Genomic DNA, 26453 nt, shown 5'->3' on the forward strand with positions numbered 1-26453 from the left:
TTTGGGGGTAAATACCAAATTAGTATAATCTTTTCTCTGTGCTTGCCATTAACATGACTTCAGAGTGATATGCCATCTCCCCCAGTGAGAGAGGGCCAAACTACTCTTCAACATTCCCTACCCTTATCAGCTGGGGAAACAAACTCAAACAAGGCAACAAAATCTGGTCTGTGGGTACACAAAACTGGCTACAAAACAAACACCAGCCATTAGTCACTATTAAAACAGGAGCATCTTTGAAAGAGATGAAAATTTGTAGGGTTGCATTCAGCACTTTACTCTGCACAATCACTTAAGAGCAATTATCTTTTAATGCTTTACAATAACTAGATGTCACAGATTGGAATGATGCAAGTCTGTCGATTCTGACTCCTTGCTTATTTCCAGCAACTTAAAACCAGCACTTATCACTAAGCTTTTGATTTCCCACGTAACACTGAAGTATTCTACACTGTCATGTCTCTTGCAGATGAGTTACCTGTGCAATTGCCCATTTGACCATGGGACCACATGCTAAAGATGCTCTGTTTACAATTTCATAATTATAACTTGGATTTGACATGTAATTCTTCTTCATCTTTTCCCGGATGGCATCACTGCAAAAGAAGAGTTATGTTTGAAACAGCACTTGCACAAGTACCGAATTTGTCAGTGCAGAGTTAGTGAGAGGAAATTATCCATTTACCACAGAAACTGAAACCAATACCTTAGATCTTCAGTATTATAGTTGAGAATGTTGCTGATGAAATTATCTCTGAGAATAACTGGTCTGATTGTTTTCCAGTCATTTGTCTCCTCACCCAAAAAGAGACAGATTGATTCTAAAGCCAGTTTTACTGAAGCAGGAGGGTTAGCCATTGATCTTACTTCAACAAGATGCTGCTTCTTTATAGACCTCACAGCTATTAAGGGGATGAAAAAAGTATTCAGTATGCAATTTTAAGGGATTTAATGCTGCTGCTGGGAAGTAAAGAAAGAAATTTAAGTTCAATTACTGGAAACGGTCACAGTGCTCTGAGGGGAGTTTATACTACTCAGCCTATACTCTATTTTAAGAGCAAAATTTTACTCTGAGATGCACATTTCCATGAGTTTGCCAGTTTGGTATTTTATCCACATAAAAAGTGCAGATTCTGCATATGCATTTGAGATTAATTCTGTTTGTCACGTAGAAACCAAATGCTAAAGACACCACCAATTGTAACTACTGTTGAGATTTCTATTGTGAAAATCTTGTGAACAATTTCTTTCTGCTCCCAGCAGTAGCTTGGTACCTGCAGTTATTCACCTGATCTCCTCAGCAGAAAAGTTTACAATAGTTGGAATGAAGTTTTCCCTCATAATGATGGAACGTATCTGTTTCCAGTCAGTTGTACTTTCACCCAGTAGTAGACAGATGGACTCTAGAGCTAGCTTCACTGCTGCCGGTGGGTTGGCCATAGAACGGACCTCTACCAGATGCTGCTTCTTTATTGATTTTACAGCTAGTCACAGTGGTCAAGCCAGATTGAGCAGAAGAAAGGAATAATATTGATTGGGGAAAAAAAGAAAAGATAGCAAAATAGTAAGACATGAATTAGCAAAATTTCACTGATAGTTGAGAGATTAATTTTGATCATTTAAAATTAAACATTTCATAAAAATCAAAACCTTTCACACACTTGCAAAATTATCTACCCATATTTTCACTTGAAAAAGAGCAAGATGAACTATCAGAAAACTGCAAAGCACTACTATGACAGATTAGCAAGAGTTTGCACCTGGTAGCTTTGCGTTCACATGTTAAGGAGCCTAAAGTGACTGTGTGTCTAGGCATACAGTGAGTTAGAATCCCTTCTTAAGCAACCTACGGATAAGTGATTGTAAATAAGGGTAGGTCTACACAGCACCGTTAATTCAAAATTACCATCCTTCCATGTAAACCACACAATCACTAATGCAAAAGAAATTTTAAATAGTGGTTGACTTATTTCAAAATTGGTAAGCCTCATTTCATGAGGAACAGCACCCATTTTGAAATAAGCCACGTGTCCAATGGCTCTATGGCTGTAGCCACACTTGGCCAAACCTTCGAAATGGCCATGCTAATGGCCAAATCGAAGAATGCTAGTGAGGCGCTGAATTGAACACTCAGCGCTTCATTAGCATTTGCAGGCTGCCAGCAGCAGCACTTCGAAAGCACCGCTTTGGAATGTGTGGGGCTTGGCACAGCTACACGGAGGTCCTTTTCGAAAGGATCCTGCACATTTTGAAATCCCCTTATTCCTCTCAGCTGATGGGAGTAAGGGGATTTTGAAATGTGCAGAGTCCTTTCAAAAAAGGACCCCTCTGTGCAGCCGCGCCAAGCCGCGTGTGTTCCAAAGCGGTGCTTTTGAAGTGCTGCTGCCAGCAGCATGCAAATACTAACGAGGCGCTGAAAATTCAATGCAGCGCCTCATTAGCAGGGCTGTTTCGAAGGTTTGGCCAAGTGTGGCCACAGCCTGCGTGTTTAGTCGCTGTATTTTGAAATAGCCGAAGTGCTATTTCAAAATAAGGCTGCTATGTAGACATACCCTAACACTTGATGAGCAAGTTGCGGAGGTAATATTTCCTTTCGCAGTATACTTTTAGGTAATGCTCATGAAATTAATGATTTAATAAATTGGGCACTGCTATCTCTTAAGCAGCAGCACAGCAGGAACAGAATATATCAGGGGCTTCTTTAGAAAACAGCGAGCAATAAAAACAGCAAGATAGCATGCTATGGATTGAATACGTGGGCCCTGCTCGTGCACACCAGAAATTTCCTGCCATTCACTGACCCACTCCCATTTCAGGGAGTTCTGGCTATAACGCACCCTGAAATCTCTCAGTATAAGTAAATCTAGCAAAGGCTGGAAAAAACAGTGTACCATTTAGACAATTTAATAAAAACACTGCTTACGAATGCAAGTCTAAACAACAGCACTAATGGAAGCTCATTAGCATTGGTGGACTTAATATTTAGTGTGGCAGCAGTAGAAATAATAAAGATGTTATCCATCTGAACTGGGTTTTACCCAGGAAAGCTCATGACAATTTGTTAATCTAAGGTGCCAAGGAAATGCTCATTATTTGTGAAGCTACAGACTAGCATGGCTATGCCTCTGAGACTAAAGATTAAGGTATTCCTGATAAAAGGATAGGCCCAAAAGTTTACTAAAGCAAATGGAAGCACTCCCCCTGACTTCAAGAGCCTTTGGATCAGGTCCCAGCCCCTAAGAGAAGACATGTACTGTAGTTATTGGTCAGTGCTGACTTACCATTCTGAGCTTCAATGACAGCAGGCTCGACTTTGTCTAGATCCTCCTTCACACTCATTTGCTTATCTGCAATTACTTCTTGCTGTTTGTGCAGCTGCTCTTGAATTTGTTGGCTCATAACCTATAAGATTTTGCATAAAAAAACCAAAAAACCCCACAATTAAAGCTTTAAGACATGCTGTTCCCCACTCTTTTCATATCATTGCCACCTGCAAGGTATTTCTGAATATACTATACATGTACACAAGGTAAAGAAAACTTTGATTTCACCTTTTTCTTCTCAGCTTCTTGCTGATCCTTCACCATTTTTTTCAGCTTGTCATTAGCTGCTGCATTCTTTACTTCTAGCTCCTGGCTCTTTATTCTCAAGTCCCTACGCAGTTCTTCCACCTGACAGGAATTGTAAGGTTAGAGAGCTTATTAAAACTGAGTTCTGTAGTCTTTAAAGTTCTAATTTTCTGTTTTTAAAAAAAAAAAAAAAAAAAAAAAAGGAGACATTAACAGGCATATACCTGGTCAACAGTTTCTTTGATCTTTCTAAGACCAACATTCAAATGCATCTGCTGTTCCTCCAGCTCACTCCTTTTCTCATTGAATAAATTTGCATAATGGTTAATGAAATCCAGATAGTGGCGTGGTGTAATGGCCATAGTTCTGCCTCCCCGTTTTGCTAGACGAGCATTAGCCTTTGAAAGGGAAGGAATTTTGTCAAAAATCTGTATAGTTTAAAGATTAGGATTCTATTCAGATTTTTAAAACTCAGAACAGTCACTGAGCAACATTCTCATGCTGCATTTGTCAGTCCACCAGAACAGGATAACAAACAAAGCTTTTAGTGGTAGTGGCAGAACACACCTGATGAAGGGTCTGATGAACAAACACACAGCTATTTACAATAGCTTCTCTATGTGATGGTGGTTGTGGTAACTTGTCATACACAACTGGCATGTAGTCTGGCACAATGTAGTTTGGCTTCTCAAGATCCATTTTGCTCGTAAACTCTTTGCCAACTTGGTAGAGGGCTTCAGTTGACCAGTCTCCAAACCAGTTCAAAACACACCTGCAAACAGGACAGATGTACATTAAAACCTCTGAACATTTTCTTTGTTCAAGAGGGTATTAATATTCCTAATCTTAAAGACAGGTCTGAAGCATTAAGATACTTTGTTGCAGGTTAAATAAGTTACCTGTTGAAGAGTGCTGGAGATGTTGCAGCTCTGTCCTTCAGGCCCTCAGAAGATGGGTTCATAGTGAACACAACATGGAGATTGCGAATAACTTGACTGGTGAACCATTTGTATAACTCTTCATGTGAGTCTAGCATTAAGCCTTCTTTCTGTGCTCCCTCTTTACACTGAGTCATAAGGGTGGCATACTCATCTCCTTCAAAGAGACCAGGAACCTAATCCAGGAAATAAGTATAGTTTAACAGCTTTTCCCTGTATTACTGCTACTATATGAAGATTTAGTCTCAAGTTACCTCTCCATTAGCCAGAAGAGTATTCATTCTCTCCAGGAATCCAGAATCCAGTACATTTGACTCATCCATTATAAATGCTATTTTCTCATTTTTGCAGCCAGAGCGTCTTAAGACTGTTCTCAGATCTTCATCAAAGTCTTCACCTGTGTATTTTCTGTGCACCTATAAAGATTTAACAATACTAATTACTGATTTTTAGTCCTTATCCTCCCCCACAATAACTTGTTTATACAGTTAGTCTCTTTGGTAAGGTATCTGTCAATTTTTTGGTTAAGTGATATAATTAAAAACATACCTTAATTTGGTAGACACTTAAACCATTCATCCAAGCCACAAATCGTGAGAGGGTAGTTTTTCCTGCTCCGCTAACACCAATGAGAAGCAAGTGACCCTGAGGCTGGCGGAATATTCTGAAAGAGATTGACACCTGAAATAAGGTTTCTGCTCACTGAACTGTGAATCAGCCACCATGTTTCCAAACCTCCTTTTCTTGCAAACAGCCTGTAATTTTATTAGTACTGTGACTAGTTCTGGGGTGCACAGAAGTGACTGCTGATAATATTTTTCTGAGTATGTCTACGCTAAGGGCAAGATAAATGTTGACCTTCTGGGGTTGGATTTAGCACACCTAGTGGGAATGGGGCTAAATCAAACCCTGAAGACACCCTGTCAGTTGTAGTCCTCCTTACTGTTGAAAAAATTTATGGGCTCTCATCAACCTCCCACAGTGGGGCCACGCCAGAAATTCAGTGTGATGTAGGATGACGCTGGCTATGCAATTCTTGTAGCTACAGTTGTGTAACTTGGGCCAAATTTCTTTTCTAGTATAGACCAGCCCTCAGTCTACTCCTACAATTCCAGCCTGTCAGTGCCCCTCTTACACAATGTCTATCCCAAATACAACATTAGAAAAAAAACTGTGCCATTCTGGACTCCTCTGAATACAGGTTTGTTTTTTCCATTAAAGCTGGACAAAATCAGGAGCTGGAACATCAGCTTACCGGTCTATTCTCAGCACATGATCCAAAACTTCATTGAACAGCACTAGTGGCACATCAAGTTCTTCTTCATAAAACACTTTAAGCCTGGCTTTTACATAGTCTCTCAGCTCTTCCTGATCCACTGGGATATAATCCTAGAATAAGAAGGTCTCTTCTTTACATATTGGCCTACACAAGTCTAAAATTTAAGATAGAGAGATTCTCAACCTGGTGACCCCTCTGTGTTACATAAAGGGGCTAGAATGGCACAGAATTCCCAACTGAAGAAGAATTGAGGATAGCAGCCACAGAGTTCTCCTCACACTTTGCTGAAACATGTGCCATGGGTAGGGCTGGTAATCTTACATTATCACTGCAGCAGTAATGGCTAGAACTTCTGTAGGCACTTAGGAACTAGCATGGATGCTTCAGACAAAATCGTTAGGCTCAAAACTACCTTAGTTCCTACCTCACCCTCCTCAGCTACAAGTTCAGTGCTGTGCCTCAAACACAGTTTAGGCTTTCTTCTTAAGAAAAGAAGCCATTTGTCCACCAGGTCAGATGTCACACCTAAACCTGATGCATTTTCTATTTGTGCATCATACTTGCACAGACACTAATGTAAGACTTTTAAAGAATATACTAATTTATTATTGCCTTTTAAAAAAAAGGCAGTAGATTCTGTAAGTGCCAGAAAATTCCCAGGCAGGTAGGTACTTATGCTCCTTCTTGGCACTTTTACTATTACTTCAAATTCCTGATTTGAATGAACATATACAAACAGGTTGGTATAATACACATGCACCAAATGTATTAGATAAACATACATTTGTAAGTCTAAGACAGGAAAGCATTTAGGTTTATGAATACCTGCTGAACACTGAAAAGTAAACCTTAAATATTTAGAGCAATGTGCTTTATGGTCACTTATAATATTTACATAATTGTTTCTTGAAGTCAGCTGTAAGAATTGTGGCCATATAGAAGACTGAGGGCAGAAACAGGTGTCTAAGGCCAGACACTACTGATAAGACACTACTGTTTGTTACAAGATGACCACAGGCATTTATTGTTCTGAAAACAGACAGATACAAAAGCTGTGGATACAGTCAGTCAATCATACCACCTTGGGTCATATCTCAGATCAAGCTACAAAATGATCTGAGACTTACACCAATTGGGAGCCCAAGGGAAACCCCTGATGCTAGCAAATAAAGCTTGTGACTCAGGGGCTGACACTTTTGAGTCATTAGTCAGCATTATTAGAGACACCACTGTCTTATTTGGTAAACAAATAAAAACACAGCAAACATCTCCTAACCACAGTAGCCCAAGACCCCAAAATACTTCCAACAATTTTAACTTTGTATTCTACACTCTGCCTTCAAGCTCACAGTTCAACTCCTTTGGTACCCAGATACGTTCTGCTATGCGTTGGATAGCCATCACACCATACTCTATCAAATGCGTTCGCTTACCAACTCCAAATGGTTAGCAATCCTTATTGTCAAAAGGTAAATTCTACCATAGCATGGACTGCACTTAGGTAGAACTCCTTCTAGTGTACTAACAGAAAAGTGTTCACTCTCTCAACAGGATAATTAGTGTCTGCAACTGCCAGTGGCAAGGCTTTTATTGAGGTACCCCTTGTTACCTTTGACAGCCAATTGCTGTACAAGATGGGTCGGCTCATAGCTTTCTCTTTGTCTATGTTTGGGAAATGTTTCAGAGCTACCATATCTATATTTTCATCAGTCCAACGTCTCTCCTCATCTTCCACTAGTCTAAAAGACACAGACAGAAAGACCTATAAACAGACATGTGAAGGACAAGTCAAATGTAAATAGCAAGATAAGGCAAACACGGGTCATTCTAGCCACTTGCAGTTATGTAACAAGCCAACAGAGAACTTCTCTTGCCCTGAGCATAAACAGACAAATCAAAATCTACAGATGTATTATTCTTCATATTCTGGTTACAGTCATAAGCCTTTGAAGGTGGCATTTATTTCAAACAAACAAACTTTTGTTCATTTCTCCAGCAAGAAGAATTTTAATTTGACAAATCCTGATGACATGAGAAGGGAACAGGCTTTTCACCCTTGTATGTCATTAACAATTTGAGGCCCATTTTCAGAAGAAAAACATCTCAGCTTGCATGTGACAAAAACCCTAAATCTTTAATGCAACAATGAGAATGGCTAAACGGTTTCAAAACTTTGTTTTTACAGCCTTTGAGGTCAACTATAAGCCCGTGGCTTTTGATGACAGCCTATACTTCATCCTTCAAACCTGCCCATTATGTCAGCTTTGCGCTACATGCACATAAATGAGCCACTGGTTTGAAGCTGAAATCACTGACATTACAAAAAGTGAGTCTTGCATTCAACTTTGAGTATTCTGCCCAGCTGAGCCCCTACAAGTATAAAAAACATCCAGATCAATTTGGAAGGAAATTGGAATTCAACTTGGGCCTTGACTCATTTTAAAGGAAAGTCTCTGAAAAGATTTAGGAGAAAGAGAGATCAGTTTGTACTTTTAAGACTATTATTTCATTACCTGTCTTGGAAAAGACGCAATGCTTCATGTGCCCAAATCCTAATAAGGCCTTCAACAGGTAAGGTTTCTAATGGTCTTAAGGCTTCAAAGATACCTCTGACCCACCGAGTCATTTCACGTGGTGAGTAGATGTAATGTGGCTGTGTGTCCTGGGTGAACCTTTCCTAAAAATTCAAAAACACTGAGTATAATCTCTTATGCCAAAGTTGTACATCACATAGACAATGTCTATCTCAAGTGGTATGGTAACTAGGAAAAGGGACTGGTCAGCGGAAGTTGGGATAGGATGAAGAACAAGATACCTGTGACATTGTGTAGAACTCTACCATGGCTGCAGTAAGAGGCTCTGCATATGTGCGGAGTGATGGGATAAGCCTCAGCATTGCACGATTGAAGGTTCCATAGATCTGAGTAAGTGATGCTGGTCCAGGGTAGTCCACATACACCACAGGGACATGGCGTAAAAACCTGGGGAGATCCAAAAAAGTTTAGTATTCATACCAGGAATGACTGCATTTATGTCAGGTAGACTTGACCTGACTTATCCGTTTTCATTATTCAAAGAACTGCCACTTAGAGATCTCATCTCAAATTAAGCCACTAAAAAAAGTTAAGTTCAGAGTCAATTACTGACTTGTACTCCACAATATCTTCATATTGGTTCACTTGTCATCTCAGAACTGTTTCATAGGGTAAAAATAAAAATTTCAGAAGAGCATTCTGTGCCTCCGAAGTGAGTAATGTTCAGAACCCACACCAGTCAACAACATGGTGGCTAACGTAAAAGTCTTACTCAAAGTACAGGAATGTGGAGTACAGTTAATAGATTTTAAGGCCAGAAGAAATCATTTACTTTAGCGTCTTGTATCGCACAGGGTGTAGAACTTCCCAAAATAATTCACACGCATCTTCTAAAGAAAGATGCTACTAGATCAATTTAAAAGTTGGGAATGATACAGATAATTCCTCAAGCTATTTGCTGTTTAAATTTATGCCTTGCTTCCAGTCTGAATTTGTCTAGCAAAGAAAGGCTTAACATGATCCAGTGGCTGGAAGCCAATGAGTCTATCATTAAATATCTGTCCACATGTGGGTACTTGCAGACCAAGTCCCTTCTTAACCTATCCTTTGTTAAGCTAAACGCTTGAGCACTATAAAAGCATGCTTTCTAATCCTTTATGTGGCTCTTCTCCAAACCCTCTTCAGTTGTCCATCTTTCTTGAATTATGGGCACCAGAAACAAAGACTGTAGCAGTGGCCTATCAGTGCCAGAGATCAAATAAAGCTGTTCATTTCTACTTATATTCTCAAGTAAACACCCCAGGATCTCATTTGTATTTTTGGTCACTTTGTTACAGGTTCAGCAGGGAGCTCAAGTTCAACTGATTACCAAACATGATCTCCAAAGCTCTCTCAGGATAGAGTTCCCCAATCTTAAAATATCACTAATGTTCTACATTCCTACATGTATACCTTTACATTTAGCAGTATTAAAATGCACATTAGTTGCTTACTCCCAGTTTATTAAGTGACGCAGATTGTTACAAATCAGTTCTGTTACCCCTTCTCTTTATTTACCATCCCCTGCCCATTTTGGGATCCTCTGAAAACAGTCCGTGATGATTTTGTTCTCTTACAGGTAATTGATGAAGATGTTAGAGCTTGTATGGCCAAGAATCAGTCCCTGAGCAACCCCACTCAAGAACGCTCCCCATTAAGTTACATTGAGACCTGTCAGTACACAATGAACGCATTAAAAAACTAAACTATGTCACTTTTACACCTGGGTTTTTAAAAAATTCAAAAATGTTGTGCAATACTACGTAAGGATTAGAATTGAGTACATTGTGTCCACAGTATTACCTTTATCACCTAAACTTGCATCTGACGAAGTGGGTCTTTGCCCATGAAAGCTTATACCCCAATATGTTAGTCTCAAAAAGGTGACACAGGACTTCATTGTTTTTGCGGATACAGACTAACACTGCCACTACCCCTCTGATACTTGTCAAACTACTTTGGTTGGTGTTGATGGGATTCCAAGTTTAGGTGACAAGATCTATTTTTCATAAACCCATTAACTCCATTTACCCTTAAAAAGAGTAGACTTCTCCCGTTCTTCTGGGATTTCCAGTGCTCCAGGACTTATTGAAGATCAACATTATAGTCCAGCAAGCTCCTGAGCAACTCATTTGGAACCAGAGTATTTTTAAACGAGTATAAAGATCATAAGAATGGCCATGCTGGGTCAGACCAAAGGCCCATCCAGCCCAATAGCCTGTCTGCTGACAGTGGCCAGCATTAGGAGCCCCAGAGGGGGTGGACCAAAGACAATGATCAAGCGATTTGTCTCCTGCCATCCACCTCCAGCCTGAAAAATCAGAGGCCAGGGACACCATTCCTACCATTGGCTAGTAGCCTTTTATGGACCTAACCTCCATGAACATATCTAGCTCTTTCTTAAATTCCGTTATAGTCCTAGCCTTCACAGTCTCCTCTGGCAAGGAGCTCCACAGGTACGCGCTGAGTGAAGAAGAAACTTTTTATTAGTTTTAAACCTGCTACCCATTAATTTCATGTGGTGTCCTCTAGTTCTTGTATTATGGGCACAAAAAAATAACTTCTCCTTATTCACCCTCTCCACATCTGTCAATTTTATATACCTCTATCATGTCCGCCCCCTCAGTCTCCTCTTTTCTAAATTGAGAAGTCCCTATCTTTTTAGCCTCTCCTCATATGGGACCTGTTCCAAGCCCCTAATCATTTTAGTTGTGCTTTTCTGGACCTTTTCCAGTGCCAGGATATCTTTTTTTTAGGTGAGGAGATCACATCTATACACAGTATTCAAGATGTGGGCGTGCCATAGATTTACATAGGGGCAGTAAGAGACTCCTTGTCCCTAACACACTATTTGCCTTTTTGGACTGCCTCTGCACACTGCGTGGATGTTTTCAAGGAACTCTCCACAGTAACTCCAAGATCTCTTTCCTGATTAGTTATAGCTAAATTAGCCTTCATCACATTGTATCTGAAGTTAACTGAACTCCAGTATTGGAAATTAAAGGCATCACATACAGTACTAATGTGCAAAATGGAGTAAGTTTTAGTAGCTACAGAGTAGTACTTTACCTATGAGAAAGTGGTTTCCTCCCAGGATCGGTAGGTGGGTTACAAGCTCCAACAAACTGAATCCTCTCTAATTTCACCCAGGTCTGATCTGATGTGCGGTAGAAGCCTCCATGTTCCACCATCTGAATGAGAGAATTGTTTTAACTAAGAAAGTGTGCATAACATAATAGTAAAATCCTTAGTTCCTCAACCAAACAAACCTGTCTAATGAAGGAGATGACCCTCTGCGTGCCATACTTATCCATATCAGGCAAGTTGATCTCATCACAGAACAGCACCAGCCACTTTCCTAGTTGCACAGGAGCCAGCACCACGCCATTAGGTGTACGCCTGTACTCACAGTAATGATCAAAAGTTTTCAGAAGTAGCTCTGGGGTTGTAGCACTAGAGAAGTTAAGTCCAACAACCTTAAAAAAAGGATGAAAGTGGTAATGCCACGATGACATCTTAAGCGTGTAAAGACTTAGAACTAAAATTTAAGTAGATTATCATTCCTCAGTAAACAAATGTTACAGCTTGGCATCGGATTGAAAATATATGCCGTAGATATTGATCACGGGATGGTGTCCGTGTGCACACACTCCCAGACTGTCATCAAAACCTGTTGTGCACCAGTTGCCCCCATTTGTTGTAATGGAATCACAGAACAGAATTGGAAGGAACCTCCAGATGCCATCAACTCCAGTCTTCTGGACTCGAGACAGGATCAAGCACCATTTAGACTGACCATACCTGACAGGGGTTTGTCAAAACCCTTTAAATCTCCAAAGATGGAGTTCCACGCCCTCGCTATGTAATTTAGTTCAGTGTTTAACCAACCTGACAGCTAAAAGATTCCTCCCCCACCCCCAACATCCAACCTAAACCTCCCTGGCTGTGAGTTTAGTTCTATTGCTTCGTATCCTATAAGAGACTGAAAATTTTTTTCTGCCTTCTTTTAACAACCTTTTAGATACTTGAAAGCTGTTATGCTCCCTCTTAGTTTTCTCTTTTCCAGACTAAGCAAACCCAATTCCTTCAAGTTGTGTTGCTCTTCTCTGGACCTCCAAATCTTTCCTGAAATGTAACCACAACTGGACACAAAATACTCTAGTTGAGGCCCAATCAGTGCAGAGCAGAGGGGAAGGATTACTTCTACCATCTCGTTTACTTCTGTTAATACATCCCAGAATGATACTGGCTCCCCTGCACCCAAGAGTGTCACACTGACTCTTATTTAGCTTCTGGTCCTCTATGACACCTAGCTCAACTTTACGCAGTACTCCTTCCTAGACATTCTTTTCCTCTTTTGTATGTGTGCAGCTGATTATTCCTGCCCTAAGTAGAGCACTCTGCATTTGTCTTTATTGAATTTCATCCTAGTTACCTAGTTTGCTTGAATTATAATCCTATCCTGCAATCTACTTGCAACCTCTCTCATCTTGAGATCATCCAGAAACTCAGTGTACTTGCTATGCTACTATCTAAATCGGGGAGAACCACCTTTCCAAGTTTTTTGAAATTTGACCTTGACCTCTACGAACGGTCAGAGTGCTGGTGATAAAGTCAAATAGTCCTACTCACACCAGCTTTATTAGTGAACAAATTAAGATGCAAAGCTTTAGTTTTAGGGTGGTGGTTGGTAGCATTAGCTGGTCTTGTGTTAATCCACAGATGCAAACTCCTGGCTGCATGGGGGAGGAGGGCAATGGCTGAGCTCCTGCCTCACATGCTGATGAAAGTTGGCTTGTGTGCCGCTCTTCGCACCTGTGCTGAGGGTTACTGACCCCTGATCTAAATCACTGATGAGGATATTGAGCAGAACTGAACCCAGAACTGATCCTTGCCAAACCCTACTTGTTATGCCTTTCCAGCATGACCGAACGACTGATGATTACTCTGGGAACAGTTTTCCAACCAATTTTACAGTAGTTCCTTCTAGGTTGGATTTCCCTAATTTTTAATACACAATGTCTCACACATCACTCTTAATACTTACACACCTAGGTGGAATAGCTATTTGAACTCTGAATGCCTTTAATACTGAACAAAATGAAAATAAGCCAGTAATACCAGTGCTAGTTGGAAAGGAAGAACAGATGGGCCTTACAGTTAAAGGGACTCCTGGATTTAGGAAATGTGTGAGGTAAGCCACTGATTTCTGCTGTAGGTCTCTACTTCCCATTTTACAGATCATATTTCTGCCTCAGAGTGTTGTTAGAATATGTTCCTTTATTTGGATGAAGAGGTCTGATATAATGAAGCCTTTGTCACACATAGCAGTAATCAAAAGTGAATCCCGTAAGCAGTTTGCTATCATTCAATAACCCACATAAACAGAATAGTTACCTCCATATCAGGCAGGGCTCTGAGAGCACTGAAGAGGGTCATCGTCTTTCCCGACCCCGGAGGGCCACAGAGAACTAGAGGTTTGTGTTCTGCTAGCCAAGTATACAGCAAAGCTTCATGGCGGACAGTATCTAGAGTTGGTACCACAACATCAGGAGCTGCAACCTTGTGTGTCTCAACTTCAATCTGAGGAACCTTGGACTGCCATGGGACCCATTCACCCGTAATTGACACCTAGTTGAACAGAAAGTTAATCTACACATTTAGTAGATACGTTCCAATGGGGTTCTTAACCCCATTTTATTTTATAAAATAGATTCTGAACTTTATGCTTTAAACTCAACTCAGACTTTTAATACTTGCAAATTTGGTGCTGAGAGACTAGTTTAGAAGCAGCTTGAACCACACAGTGCATTATGTATGGAGTTGAAGTTTAGAGCAGCTTGCACAGAAGAGCTACATTGTAAGATACTGATTTACTCACAGGTTAATTTAGAAATAGCATCTTTCTGATTTTGTTTCATTAGCAATTACGTTTTTAGCCTTTATGAAGCACAAGAGGCTGTTACCTCATAATCAATTATAGGCATGTTGGGTGCTGTAGGCAAAGGTACAGTGGTGATTCGCCTAATGTATTCTCCCAGCTCTGCTCTCATTTTTAGACGGCTATCTCCAGAAAGCGACCATAGTATTGCATACACCAGGTATCTCTGATGGAAGATAGAGAAAGATTAGTTCATACAAATGCAAAAAAAAGGATTACTTGTGTTCAAGGGACAGTTCAAAGTAATACAATTAATGAGCCTGGTAACTATTCATCTTTAGGCTTTCAGATCACTTTGTTGCAGTTTTTACTTTACCTGGATATAACGCTCAAGTTGGTCTATCTGCATAGGGAAGTCTGGATGGTTTGCATTGTACTGGGCTACGTTGCGGCAAGCCTGATGCAACATGGAGAACAATGAACCGAGACAGCGCAAACGAGTGAGGTCCATGATGTGCTCTAACTTGAAAGCATGTTCAAGAGCTTTCGTCACTAGTCCATTGGATGTGAAATATGGCTGCATAATTGTTGCTACATCTCTTTGAATCTGTTGGTAAAGACAGTGTTGGTTCAGGAACTTTGTAGTCTTAATTCCTAATGCTATATTTTAAAATAAGTCTTTGCAGCATGGGTTCAACCAGTCATATACTTCAATTTGGGACTAACATGCAAGCTAAATCTCCATTTATATTCAGTAGAGCCTTTGAGAGTAGCTTTCAAGGCACATTTTACTTTTGAGTATGATGTTAGTCCACAGTCCATTCTAATCCAGTCCAAGTTATACCTGCAACACTGGAGAAGCTGCTTCTTCACCTTCATCTTCTTTGCCCTTTCGCCTGCGCTGAGCTTCTTCTTCACCTTCATCCAGAGGGATACTTCGTAGTCTGGCCAAGAAGTTATTGAATATCATGTCAGTACTTAGAACATCTTCACTGAACCAGACCATTCCACACCTTGACACTGTGGCCAGAGTAGCATATTTCAGATCCTGTACCTCAAACATGATACGTACCTAGGGAAAAAGAGCACATATTTAAGAAGTTAGATTTTACGTTCTATGGAACCTACTAAAAAGGTCAGTTAACATGCTTCTCTGAACTCTTGAAACAACAACAACAGATGGGATCAAAATTAACTTGTCTTACCTACAAAAAAATACCCCATGAAATTAACACCTAGATAATTTATGCATGATCTAATACTTCTAGTCTTGTAGGGTCAAGGTAAATCTGACAAAAAAAACTAACCAAAAGGGTCTTTAAACAATTCAAACAAACCATTGCATCAAATCCCTTTTGCTCTGCTGAAGTTTTAAAATTTACCCTTTGCTGCTCTGTGATGAAAACCAGTTCGTGTCAGCTAACAAAAGTACAGAGCTATCAAATTACCAGTTGATTAGACTATTTGTAACATTTCTAGTATCTGTAAAAAACAAAATTTACATTTGGTGGAAGGCTGAGACGTTCTCCATTAGGCAGAGTCAGCAGTTTGTTGTCATCCAACACAGAGTTTAAGTTCTCCACCCATTCAGGATCTACATCCCCATCAAAGATGATCCACTGTCGTTTTTGCAATTCACCTCTCACATTGTCTATGATCCTAAGTTCAGGAAAGCATTTAGTGCAAGTTAAACAACAAAAGTAATTTTCCCTTGTCTCCATCCCCTATGGCAAGGGTGGCAAACTTTTTATGTCAGGCCCCCCTTTTCAGCCCTGCAATTAGTCAGGCCCCTGAACCTGTCTCATGTAATTCAAATAGACAGAAATTTCACTTATGTTCACATAAAAAGCCTTTCAGCACATAAGAAAATAAGTATATAGGACGTAAAAACTTTGTTAATCAGTATATAAATTCAAATATACATATACAGAACCAGTAACATTTAAATGTTTTTAATGAAATGGAGTCTTTTTATTTATATAAGTATCTTGCTGTTTTAAGACCTGATCTCACCCACTCTGGGGGCTGCGGGGGGTGGAGGAGGGAAGAGGAGAAGAGAGGAGAATAGGACAAAATTCCTTCCTGCTATTTAAAGAGCCCATTACCCCCAACTCAGCCCTCCTGGGTAATGTTAAACAAAACAACAAAAAAGAAAAGAGCAACATAACTGCACTTGAAAAAAAGAAAGCCTCAACTGTCTGAGGCTGAACAAAGGGGATATCCCGGTAGAAGCCTACCCCCACTCAGCTGCCTTTGCTACACATGCCTCTCAGCCTGTTCAGGCTGGCAGACTGGAAATGATTGTGGCACTCCCAGGTGACGGTGGCCCCCTAGGAGCAGGAGGGCTGGCAGCTGGGATCAGCCTAGCCCAGGAAGGCTGCAGACGAACCTGCAGCAGCTGGAAGTGGGGGCACGGTGTGCTGGAAATGAAGCTGGCCCTCAGCTAACAGCCAATGGAGGCAGGCAGGCAGGCAATGCTGTTTAGCTGATGGAGGCTGCGGAGGGCCCCTGCAGAGGGAGATCGTGCTGTGCCCCCTTTTTGAAATTCCACTACCCCCCCCACCAAAGGGCACAGGCACCCCAGTTTGTGCGCCCCTGCTCTATTGCCAGGATCTCCTTAACTGTCACCTTTAAAAAAAAAAAAAATATGCTACTAATGTTTAAGACTCACTTTCTCAGGACATGCGTAAACAATCCATCTGTCCATTCTCTGGTATTTGGATCCAAAGTACCATAGAGGTGATCTTTGCTGATTGCTTTTGGATCAATGATGTGAGCAACACCTTCCACGCCCTCTAACCGCTCCAGGGCTTTTAGCAGCACTCTCCAAGCCATTGTCTTTCCACTTCCAGAAGGACCCACCATCATCAGCCCATGATTGATCTGGGTAATTTGATAGAGCTGAAGAACCTGTGGCAGAACAAAATGATTTGCCTTAAGTATTGCATTTATTAAGATTCAAACAACTATTAATCTGAAGTTACTTAAGTCATAAATAAGTGTATTTGGGGAATAGTTTTATTTGATTTCTGTATCATGGAATATGGCAAGTGTTATTTGTCAACTCAATGCTAAGATTTACAATCATCGCAATGTACCTTTTCAACCCACATGCCACCAACTTCTTCTCCATCACCATACGTAAGGTACATTTCCTGACACACTTTCTTAAGCTCTTCTCGCAGGGCTGTCATTTCACCACGGTGATACTGTACTCCAGGAAATACATCAGACAAGAGACTGAACAGCAATGGGATATCTTCTGCAACAAGCTTTGGTACCATTGTTTCACACACACTCTGGATCAAGATCTATATGGAAAATTGCACATTCTGATTAGACAATATATGGTAAGCAATGCATTGTTTGTATTAGCCAAATTAAGGGAAATATTTCATACCATGCTGAACGACCATAGAGTATATTTGTGAAGTTTGCATTTGGCATTCTTACTCCCTGAGAAGCTACTTTGAGGTTGACTTTTGTATTTGTGCCATTTATGATAATGCACCATGAACTTAAAGTATTTCTATTCAGGTAATGCTTAAGGTATCACCCAATACAATTTGCTTTGAATGATAACTGTACTTGCCTACAGAACATTTATCTGAAAGCGATGTGAACGTCAGGAATTCTATCAAAATGTCTGGTCCACTCTGAATCTAGTTGGAAAAGCACTCCTTTTACCGGAGTAATGAAAGTTTGTAATGACCACAAACAAATCAGGTGCTTCTGTTTTATTGTAAGATAGACATTTCCAGTCATTCAAACACTAATTAAAACTCAGTTCAAACTAATGAAGCTGCTACCCTATAGCCTAAAGTAGTACAACTAAGTAAAACTGGATGCTTGTGAACTTAGATTATGTTAATGTATCTAGAACGAACAAGTTTACTGCAAATGCTAATTTATGTCTGTATAAACTATCAACCCTTTGCTGTGAATCAATTAAAAAATTCAGGAATCTATATATCTATATCTATATATTACCTCTTGTTCTGGTAGGTTCTCAGCAATTTCCCCTTCATCAACAACTTCACCACGCTCTTCCTTCTCCTTTTTTATTTTCTGAATCCTCTCCCTCTTCACATTTCCTGCACTAACCAGTACACTCTTCAAGGCTCTTAAGCCAAAGTCATAATGGCTTTGAGAAGACAGCTGCTCATCACAGAGTCTAAGGAAAAAAAGACATCAGAATCAGCTTTTGACACACTAAGATCACAAAACTCATGTTCAACAGTAAAGTGTCACACTCTTACTATCCTATGTTCTTGAACTGGTAGTTTCAAAACTAGTTACTAAGTCAGTTGCTAACTAGCTAGTAAAAAGCATTAAGTTCCATATTTAAAACACACAAGTTCTTTTAGTGGCCTGGGGCAGAGTTAGTTATGTGTCTAATACTTACTTGAAAAATGGAACAATCTTATTGGCAAGCACTTCTGCAGTACGGAAACCCTGTGAGTACAACATGACCTGGGCAATCAGCTGGCGATCTGGCTTTGTCATCGCCAAGCTACGGAACAGCTTCTTCAAGTTGTCTGGAAGATTTGATCTGCCCGCATAACCAGGATTCATGGTGATGAAGACAGCCATGTCTGGGCTCACTTTAACTTGTTTGTTGAGCAGTTCACAAGTAATAGGTGTGGAAGCTAAAAGTGCACGCAAAATGTTTTTAGTTACAATTGACTTTTAGTCAAGTCAGCTATCAACCACAGTAAGTGAAACTTCACTTTCAGTACCCTGTATAGTTTTGTTTATAGTTCAAGTCAAACTTTTTCTAACAGTACACTACTATTGTACAATATTGAAAGTGACTGAATGCCAGTTAAAGCCATTTCATGTTTTGAGTTACATCTTCAAATTTAATGAAAACCCTTGGTCAATAGAGTATAACTTGATCAAGGAGATTTCTTGCAAGGACTTATTTCAGACATGCAAATAAGAGCATTCTTTTGCCAGAAGAGTCATGCAAAATCATCAGCTAGGAAAAAGGTTGCATACACTTGTCATAGTTTGGATTGGAATGTTCTCGCAAGGCTTCCTGGATGCACTGAACCTGCTGAGAAACAGCAGAAAGCATACGCTCCTCAAGTCGGTTGAACTCATCAAAACAGCCCCATGCGCCCACTTGACAGAGCCCCACAAAGATGCGTCCCATTGCCTGTAGGCGGAGAAAAGAAAAGCTTTATGTATACATACACTTCGAAAAAAGTTGTGCGCTTAGCAGAACTGGTATACACTGGATAGTTTACACACAATCCCCCTATTTAATGTGTGTACATGTATCTTTATGCTGAGAATCTTTATACTTTAACTGAAACAACTTCTCCTCTACCCACCACTCCAAAGTTATACAAGTTGGAATTTCAGCTTTAAATAATCACTAACAGCAGAAGGAAAAGCTGGCAATTTGAACAGTAAGTGAAGAATATGTTGCATGCACATTTGCAGGCTTGTCTCCCACAGATACAAATACCTAGTTCCATACCTCCTGGTTTAAGATTTGCATTTTGTACTGTATATACATGAAAAGCAATTTTTACCCCTCAGTAGAGAAATGCGTTAATTTAAAAATCTGCAAGCACATGTCTACACCTGCAGTAGAATTTCAAAGTAGTTGAGATGCTGCACTATATTAAGTCTATTGAGATAAAGGAGTAAGTGCAGCAAGCACATCCACTTGTTATCCACCAGTTACACCTACCAGATTTCCATTAAAGTAGGTCTACTTCTGTTGGTCACACAGCCAATAGACAAAAGACAGATACCATAAGAGTTTGAAAATATCTCTAGTTACCTTACAAGTTCAGTTCAGATTTTCACTTGATAAATTACCATCTAAAAACAAAGGACACAGCTTCTAACCCAGTTCTGCTTTGGTGGTAGTGAGATTCGATGAAACAGTGAAGTAACCAGACACAGAAACAAGCTTCATGCTTTGGAAGCTACAAGTTTAAACAGCATATTATGAGACTAACTTCAAATGAAGACTGTTCTCATGTTAGATGAAAGATACTGTACCTGGAAGTCAAATGTTTCATCACAGTTGAAAACCAGAACAAAGCGGCCAAGCTGGTGTCCAAGGGCCTTTACGGATTCTGTTTTACCAGTACCAGCAGGACCTGTGTTAAAGATAGCATAAAAACCATTAGTCTCTCCACGTAAATATTGTTTTAGTGCTTCTGGAGAGAGTCTATGGGCTTACACTACCACAGTTGACCCAAGTTACACTACTTCAGCAACAGTATTCATAACTGAAGTCCAAGTAGTTTAGGCTTATTAACTGTGGTGCCTACACCACACTGTTGGTGAAGCATTTCCAATCAGCTTCCTTACTCATCTTGGGGAGGTGGAGTACACAAAGCAAGAGAGTGTGCCCTCTTACCATGTCCTCACCACACCTGCTAAAACTGACCCCACACCGCACTGACTGCAGCAGTGCTCATCTACTGGCAAGTAAATGCATGGCTTAAGTGTTGCTCATTTTTCAAAGCTGGAGTTTCAAACTGTGGCATTTATTTTATAGCTGATGAACTTCAATCTTTACAGTTCATAAATCCAAGCTTACCAAAAGGTGATCCTCCAAGTCTTGCTTCCAAGGCTTGTGTCATTGTCAGGTAACAGCGGTCTGTGAGAGGAGTCTGGACTAATTTATCCTGAACACCAAGATACTCAAAACCATAGTTGAATTTGGCATTTGCCATCTGAATGGACAACTGTTGCAACACATCTGTCTGTTTTGGGTCAAAGTAGAATCGCATCTGGCTGAGCCACTCAAAGGATTTGGAGTTGTCAATCTTACTTTTAATCAGTGATCTTGTAACATCTCTTTGGTGCACTAATTCTGTAATCTGTAGAACAAGCAGCCCATTAGCAACCACCAAAAAAGGTCATGTGCTCCAATGAATAACTATTTCACTGCAGCTAAGTTTATTAAAAGCCACTTCTCAGTGCTAGAAGGCATCTTCTAGTATTCATCTTCAGCATGCAGAGAGAAACTCACCCTGCTAGACCTCTGCCACAAGATGCTACTAGCCACCAAATATTACTTTGCCTCCATGAAGCTGTAATGAGCAGCACCCTTAAAACAGCTAACATTTTCCTCTAAAAACCTCCAACTCAGCAGGGACTGTTTCTCTTTTTCTCCCTATCATATTTACCAAAAGTCCTCTAAGAGATCCCACAGGTTTTAATCCTCTGCACAAGTTATTCAGAAGTCTACATAAAGCCACCAATAGAACTAGTGAAACACTGTGGAATAAAGTCACAGCAGGTTGTAGCCAGACAAAGTCTCCCCCTTACAAGCCAGCTTGCTCTCTTGCCCTGCCCCCCACTGAGAAGCACACAGGGCACAGAAACGGCTGCTGACAGCACAGTCTTTGATGCCCTCATTGAGGCCCAGATGTGCTAGCTTATCGTGACCCTGAGAAGCAGAAAGTACAGATAGAAGGCTAACAGGCCAAACTGTCAACGAGGGGGGGGGAGACCCTCAAGAAATCACCCCAGCTGGCATTGATCGATATGATGCACACACACAACCATCCCAGAAGGGGAAGTGCCCAGCCCACACAAAAAGAATGTCCTATACTCCTAAATTGCTTATCTCCTGTCTCACAAGTGCAAATTAAGTAAGAAATGCCCTTGTAACAAACTGTCGTCACAAAGACAGACCAGTATGATCTGGCACCATAGATAAGAAAGAGAATATGTAACCCAAAAGGGGTATAAAAGATGGGTCCAGCAGAACTCTAACTTTGAGTGCATTCCACCAACTACCTGCTGGTCGGGTCAGGTGATTGCCTCCCGAGGTCCACAACTGAGGACGCCCAACCTCGTATTCGTCTTTCCGCGGAATTGAGCGACCGATCCGGCTTGGCTACGCTGGTATCGAGAGACGCAGAGAGGGTAAGATACACCCATGCTAGGTCTCCGACTTTTTTGTGCACAGCTAAAGAATTAGAGCTCTGTAACTAGATGTCGTTGTGTCAAGATATCATTGTGTTAGATGGTAACAGATATCTTCGTATTGGATTGTAACGTAACTTGTTAACACCTGTACTTTGCTAGCATATAAGAAGTAAACAATAGCCTTTTGTAACTGCACGCTTATAACTGTAGCTTAAATAAACTTGTAACTAGTTAAGCTCTGAGCCTGACTGCTGTTAACCCTTTTGTCACTGCAACAAAGCCGGCACAACAAAAAGAACTTTAACCGTTTGGTACTACAGCCTGGCCGTGGGTGTGTGCGCTAGGAGCTCCCTGCTCTAACAGTAAAAAAAACTGGGTTGTTTAGGACCCAGGGGAGTACCTCACCGCACATTACCTGGCCACCGGCTAACACAGGTACAGACCAGCACTGAGCTTTAAGTCTCCATTCCCTTCTTTCAGTGGTGGGAATCGGCAACTGACTCTACAGCTGATTTTAGCCAAGACAGATGCCAATAGATGGAGATATCCATTTCCAAGAATGTGTTTCCTCTAAGACTCCACCATAGAGGAGATACCTCCCCCTTAGAGTAATTTATCACTAGTCTTGAATCCTTGTGGATACTCAGGGTGCAAACATGACAACTTTTATCTGCAATAGGCCAGAAACTGGTGCTCATATCAGCACAGACTTGAACATGGTAAAGCCAAAGATCCATGAATCTGAATATTTTAAATATCTAGCAGTGAACACACATCCCATGTTAAAGCTCCAACTTGTACAAAACCACAGCAATCTAGTTGCATGGCAGCACAGTCTACCACAAATACCACTGTGTGGTTATGCACTCTACACTTGTTCCCTGATTAGAAGTTTAGTTTTAGGTTTCTTTTATGGGAGCCTCTGAAGAGCACGACAAATGGTCAGCTGCATTCCTCTGGTGCAAAAAAATGTAGAGAGCATATCTTAGGAGGAGCTGGAGTTATGTTCTGGAATTCACTAGGCAAGAAGAGATGACTTAGGATTTCAGTTTAGCTTCTTTCTTCAGTAAGTTCTTCACATGTCTATGACCACTCCATACACAAGTTCTAAATTAAACTTTCCCCTAGAAGTTAGAAAGTAGCTTTTATTTTTAAAAAGCTGAAGGAGCTCAGACTCTAAGGTGATGAAATCTTATCTAATCTCACAATAGAAGACTGGGTGGTATAGCCCAAGAACTGGAAGAGTTGTTTCTATTGACTAAACAATTCTTCAGAATCTTATGATACATTACCATGCAAGTTTATAGAAGTTATTTTTAGATCAGGCATATGTAAATTACATCTATAGCAACAGCTGCTTCCCCAATCAAGGAAGATGGATGGGAACATTTTGCTTTTCCTTAGAATAACAGAACACTAGAATTGGAAGGGACCTAACGGAGGTCATTGAGTCCAGTCCCCTGCCCTCATGGCAAAACCAAGCACCATCTAGACCATCTGACAGATGTCCATCTAACCTACTCTTAAATATCTCCAGTGTTGGAGATTCCACAAACCTCCCTAGGCAGTTTGTTCCGGTGTTTAACAACCCTGACAGTTACAAAGTTTTTCCTAAAGTCCAACCTAAACCTTCCTTGCTGCAGTTTAAGACCGTTGCTCCTTGTTCTAGCTTCAAAGGCCAAGGAGAAGAACAATTTTTCCCTCTTTTTCTTGTAACCCTCATTTAGGTATTTGAAAACTTATGTCCCCTCTACATCTTCTCTTTTCTAAACTAAAGCAGCCCAGTTTTTTTGTCTTCCCTCATAGTTCACATTCTCTAGACCTTTAATCATTCGTGTTTCTCTCCTCTGGATTTTCTCCTATATCTACATATCTTTCTTGAAATGTGGTGCCCTGAACTGGACACAATACTCTATTTGAGGCCTAATCTGCACTGAACAGAGTGGAAGAATTTCCTAGGTGTCAGCTTCATGATTTGAAGATGACCAGATGGTATTAAAATTTTGTGAAAAGAATATTAACTTACCAAGTGTTCCAATTTCCTTCTGCGGAGAGGTGGTTGTTCCATCAAAACAGAATCTGCTAACACGTTCAAGGTGACCTCTACATTAGCCAGCACAAGATGAAGAGGATTGCTGTCTCCACCACCAACCATGCCATTCAGAGCAGATTCTACATTCTCAGACCAGGCAATTTGGGCTGACAGGACAACAAGCTGAGCCTGAACATTTAAAATACAGTTACATTTTGCTAAAAGTTTTTCCTGCTCAATAAAGTACATTATATAGTCATGGCTGTCAAACCAAACTAAGATGTATACCTGATATTTATCAATCCAAGAAATATAAGTAGCTGGATCAATTGAAGTTGCTCTACCAAAGATTTCTACTTCAGTAACAGACTCAGCAAGCAGCTTTGCAAGTGTGACCCTCATTTCTTTTTCAACAAGTGTGAGCCACTCATTGATCTTAGGGTGTTCTACTATGGACACAGGTGTTTTGAACAGCACCTGAAAGAAATAAAAAGAGTGTCATTCTAGTTTTAATATACACTAGATTCAAGGTTGCAAAAAAAAACAAAAACAAAAAAAAACCACCCTGAAATGCAGCTCTACCTCCTCTCCTTCACGTGATGAGATCCCCAGAACAACAGAGTTATCTTCATTAAGGATGATGCTAGAAACTCCAGCAAACATTTTCTTGAAGTGTTTCTGCAACTTAGCTACATTCTTGCTGTTTCCTATGATTTCAAGCAAGTCCTCATCACCAACGAAGTAGAACCTAATATTAGAAAAATAGTTAAAGCTTTTTTAAACAGCTGCTGGAGTTTACATTGAAGTCCCAGAATAAATATTTGCCCCAAATCCTGAACACTGGGGGAAATGTCTGCTAGTTTGTGCCATGCTGCACAATGCCGGTCTTCCTTACTGCTCACTTGTTAGCTCACAATAAAAATAGCCCAGCGCTTCTCTGCACCATTTTTAGTTTACCTATAGAAGTGGTTCTCAACCTATGTAACATTGCAGGCCACATCCAATACTACCCATACAGCCTTAACAATATCACATGGGCTGCAGCTGTGTGCTGACTGGGCTGCAAGTGGCTCACAGGCTGAAGGCTTTAGAGTTTTCTTTCAACTTCAAAACACCTCATTACCAGATAAATGTCACATATTGAAAGACTATGAAGCAACACAACCTCCATGTCAAGCATGTGTTGACTGGAAGCTATGCTTATATCCACAACCCAAATACTTCACATACTACTGAGAACTGAAGGTGAAACAGAATGCAGCATAATTCAAGATATAAATGAGACCATTCTTAAGATCTGGTTTTGTGTTTGGAGATCTTTATAGGTGTTAATTTTGTTTCATTAACCAAAACTAAATTTCAGAATTTCATTATTCATTACCAGGTTAAAACAGTTTAAGAAATAATTTATATTCAACTTATGCCATGAAATTTACTAATCCCAAGTGACCAACAAAGAAACCTAAGCTTGTCATTTCCTACAAAATGGGATCATAAAAGTGACTAAGCTGGGCAATTAAAAAAGTTTCCAGAGCATTCATGTTATATCTGTGTGTGCATTAAAATGTTACTGTCAGAACTCAGTAAAAGTTATACATTAGGCACTCCTGTGCAAACAATTCATATTAGGAGTTTATTCCAACACACTTAATTGAGAAGATAAAGGTCCTTACCGAGGAAAGGAGGATCTTTCCCTTTCTAGGTATTCTCCCAATGCTTTCTGGATCTTTCCAAGCAAGTCTGCTAATCTCTCCAGTGACCTTTGTACACCTTGGATGTTAAGAACATCCATCACAAGTGGAGATTTGGATACTTTTTTCATGAGTGCCAGAAACTCAGTACTGATGCTGTGATTGTGAGAAACATATTAAGCACAATTTAAAATGAGAAATAAATAGTACAAGTTCAGTTACCAAACATGAAAAAAAATCTAATTAATACTGTGTTTCAGAATTATGGTGTGGTTGGCTTTATAACTAAAGATTAATTGCAGGTGGAGCTCTGAACATGGTACCAATGATCCAGACAATAACTCTCAATTGGTGGTGCTCAAAAGCTACGTTTACACAAGAAGCCTCTGACCAACGTCACTGTCAGAATGGGGCTCCTGGCAAAATTTCTGTCAACAGATCGCATCTACAAAAAAGGAACTGAATGAGCAATCCACTCTGTCAAAGGGCAGTCAGATTGTCTGGCCCTCTCAACACAACGGCTGTACTGAAGCTCTGCAGACAGGGCTGCCCCATGAACCAGAAGCCCTGTCTGTTAAAAGG

The 26453-nt window shown here is 40.4% G+C and overlaps 1 protein-coding gene across 2 annotated transcripts in view; it reads right to left on the bottom strand.

The window, feature by feature from the left end:
* DYNC1H1 (dynein cytoplasmic 1 heavy chain 1) overlaps nucleotides 1-26453 on the bottom strand; it is a 72709-nt gene that overhangs the window by 18747 nt on the left and 27509 nt on the right. For both annotated transcript variants that reach the window (XM_074996500.1, XM_074996499.1), the window contains exons 23-53: nucleotides 25854-26027; nucleotides 24763-24928; nucleotides 24469-24657; nucleotides 24175-24369; nucleotides 20809-21091; nucleotides 20262-20362; nucleotides 19242-19401; nucleotides 18646-18889; nucleotides 18231-18414; nucleotides 17339-17551; nucleotides 16912-17150; nucleotides 15743-15899; nucleotides 15085-15312; nucleotides 14617-14847; nucleotides 14326-14466; nucleotides 13757-13990; nucleotides 11629-11835; nucleotides 11429-11550; nucleotides 8602-8767; nucleotides 8300-8463; nucleotides 7396-7525; nucleotides 5763-5896; nucleotides 5057-5171; nucleotides 4762-4923; nucleotides 4469-4683; nucleotides 4137-4341; nucleotides 3794-3967; nucleotides 3552-3671; nucleotides 3282-3402; nucleotides 1289-1484; nucleotides 479-596 (exon numbers count right to left, since the gene is read on the bottom strand). In XM_074996500.1, coding sequence (XP_074852601.1) covers nucleotides 479-596; nucleotides 1289-1484; nucleotides 3282-3402; nucleotides 3552-3671; nucleotides 3794-3967; nucleotides 4137-4341; nucleotides 4469-4683; nucleotides 4762-4923; nucleotides 5057-5171; nucleotides 5763-5896; nucleotides 7396-7525; nucleotides 8300-8463; nucleotides 8602-8767; nucleotides 11429-11550; nucleotides 11629-11835; nucleotides 13757-13990; nucleotides 14326-14466; nucleotides 14617-14847; nucleotides 15085-15312; nucleotides 15743-15899; nucleotides 16912-17150; nucleotides 17339-17551; nucleotides 18231-18414; nucleotides 18646-18889; nucleotides 19242-19401; nucleotides 20262-20362; nucleotides 20809-21091; nucleotides 24175-24369; nucleotides 24469-24657; nucleotides 24763-24928; nucleotides 25854-26027 — 5488 coding nt within the window. The remainder of the gene's footprint in view (nucleotides 1-478; nucleotides 597-1288; nucleotides 1485-3281; nucleotides 3403-3551; nucleotides 3672-3793; nucleotides 3968-4136; nucleotides 4342-4468; nucleotides 4684-4761; nucleotides 4924-5056; nucleotides 5172-5762; nucleotides 5897-7395; nucleotides 7526-8299; nucleotides 8464-8601; nucleotides 8768-11428; nucleotides 11551-11628; nucleotides 11836-13756; nucleotides 13991-14325; nucleotides 14467-14616; nucleotides 14848-15084; nucleotides 15313-15742; nucleotides 15900-16911; nucleotides 17151-17338; nucleotides 17552-18230; nucleotides 18415-18645; nucleotides 18890-19241; nucleotides 19402-20261; nucleotides 20363-20808; nucleotides 21092-24174; nucleotides 24370-24468; nucleotides 24658-24762; nucleotides 24929-25853; nucleotides 26028-26453) is intronic.

Source organism: Carettochelys insculpta, chromosome 6 (genome assembly GCF_033958435.1).
Source record: "Carettochelys insculpta isolate YL-2023 chromosome 6, ASM3395843v1, whole genome shotgun sequence".
Lineage (NCBI taxonomy): Eukaryota > Metazoa > Chordata > Testudines > Carettochelyidae > Carettochelys > Carettochelys insculpta.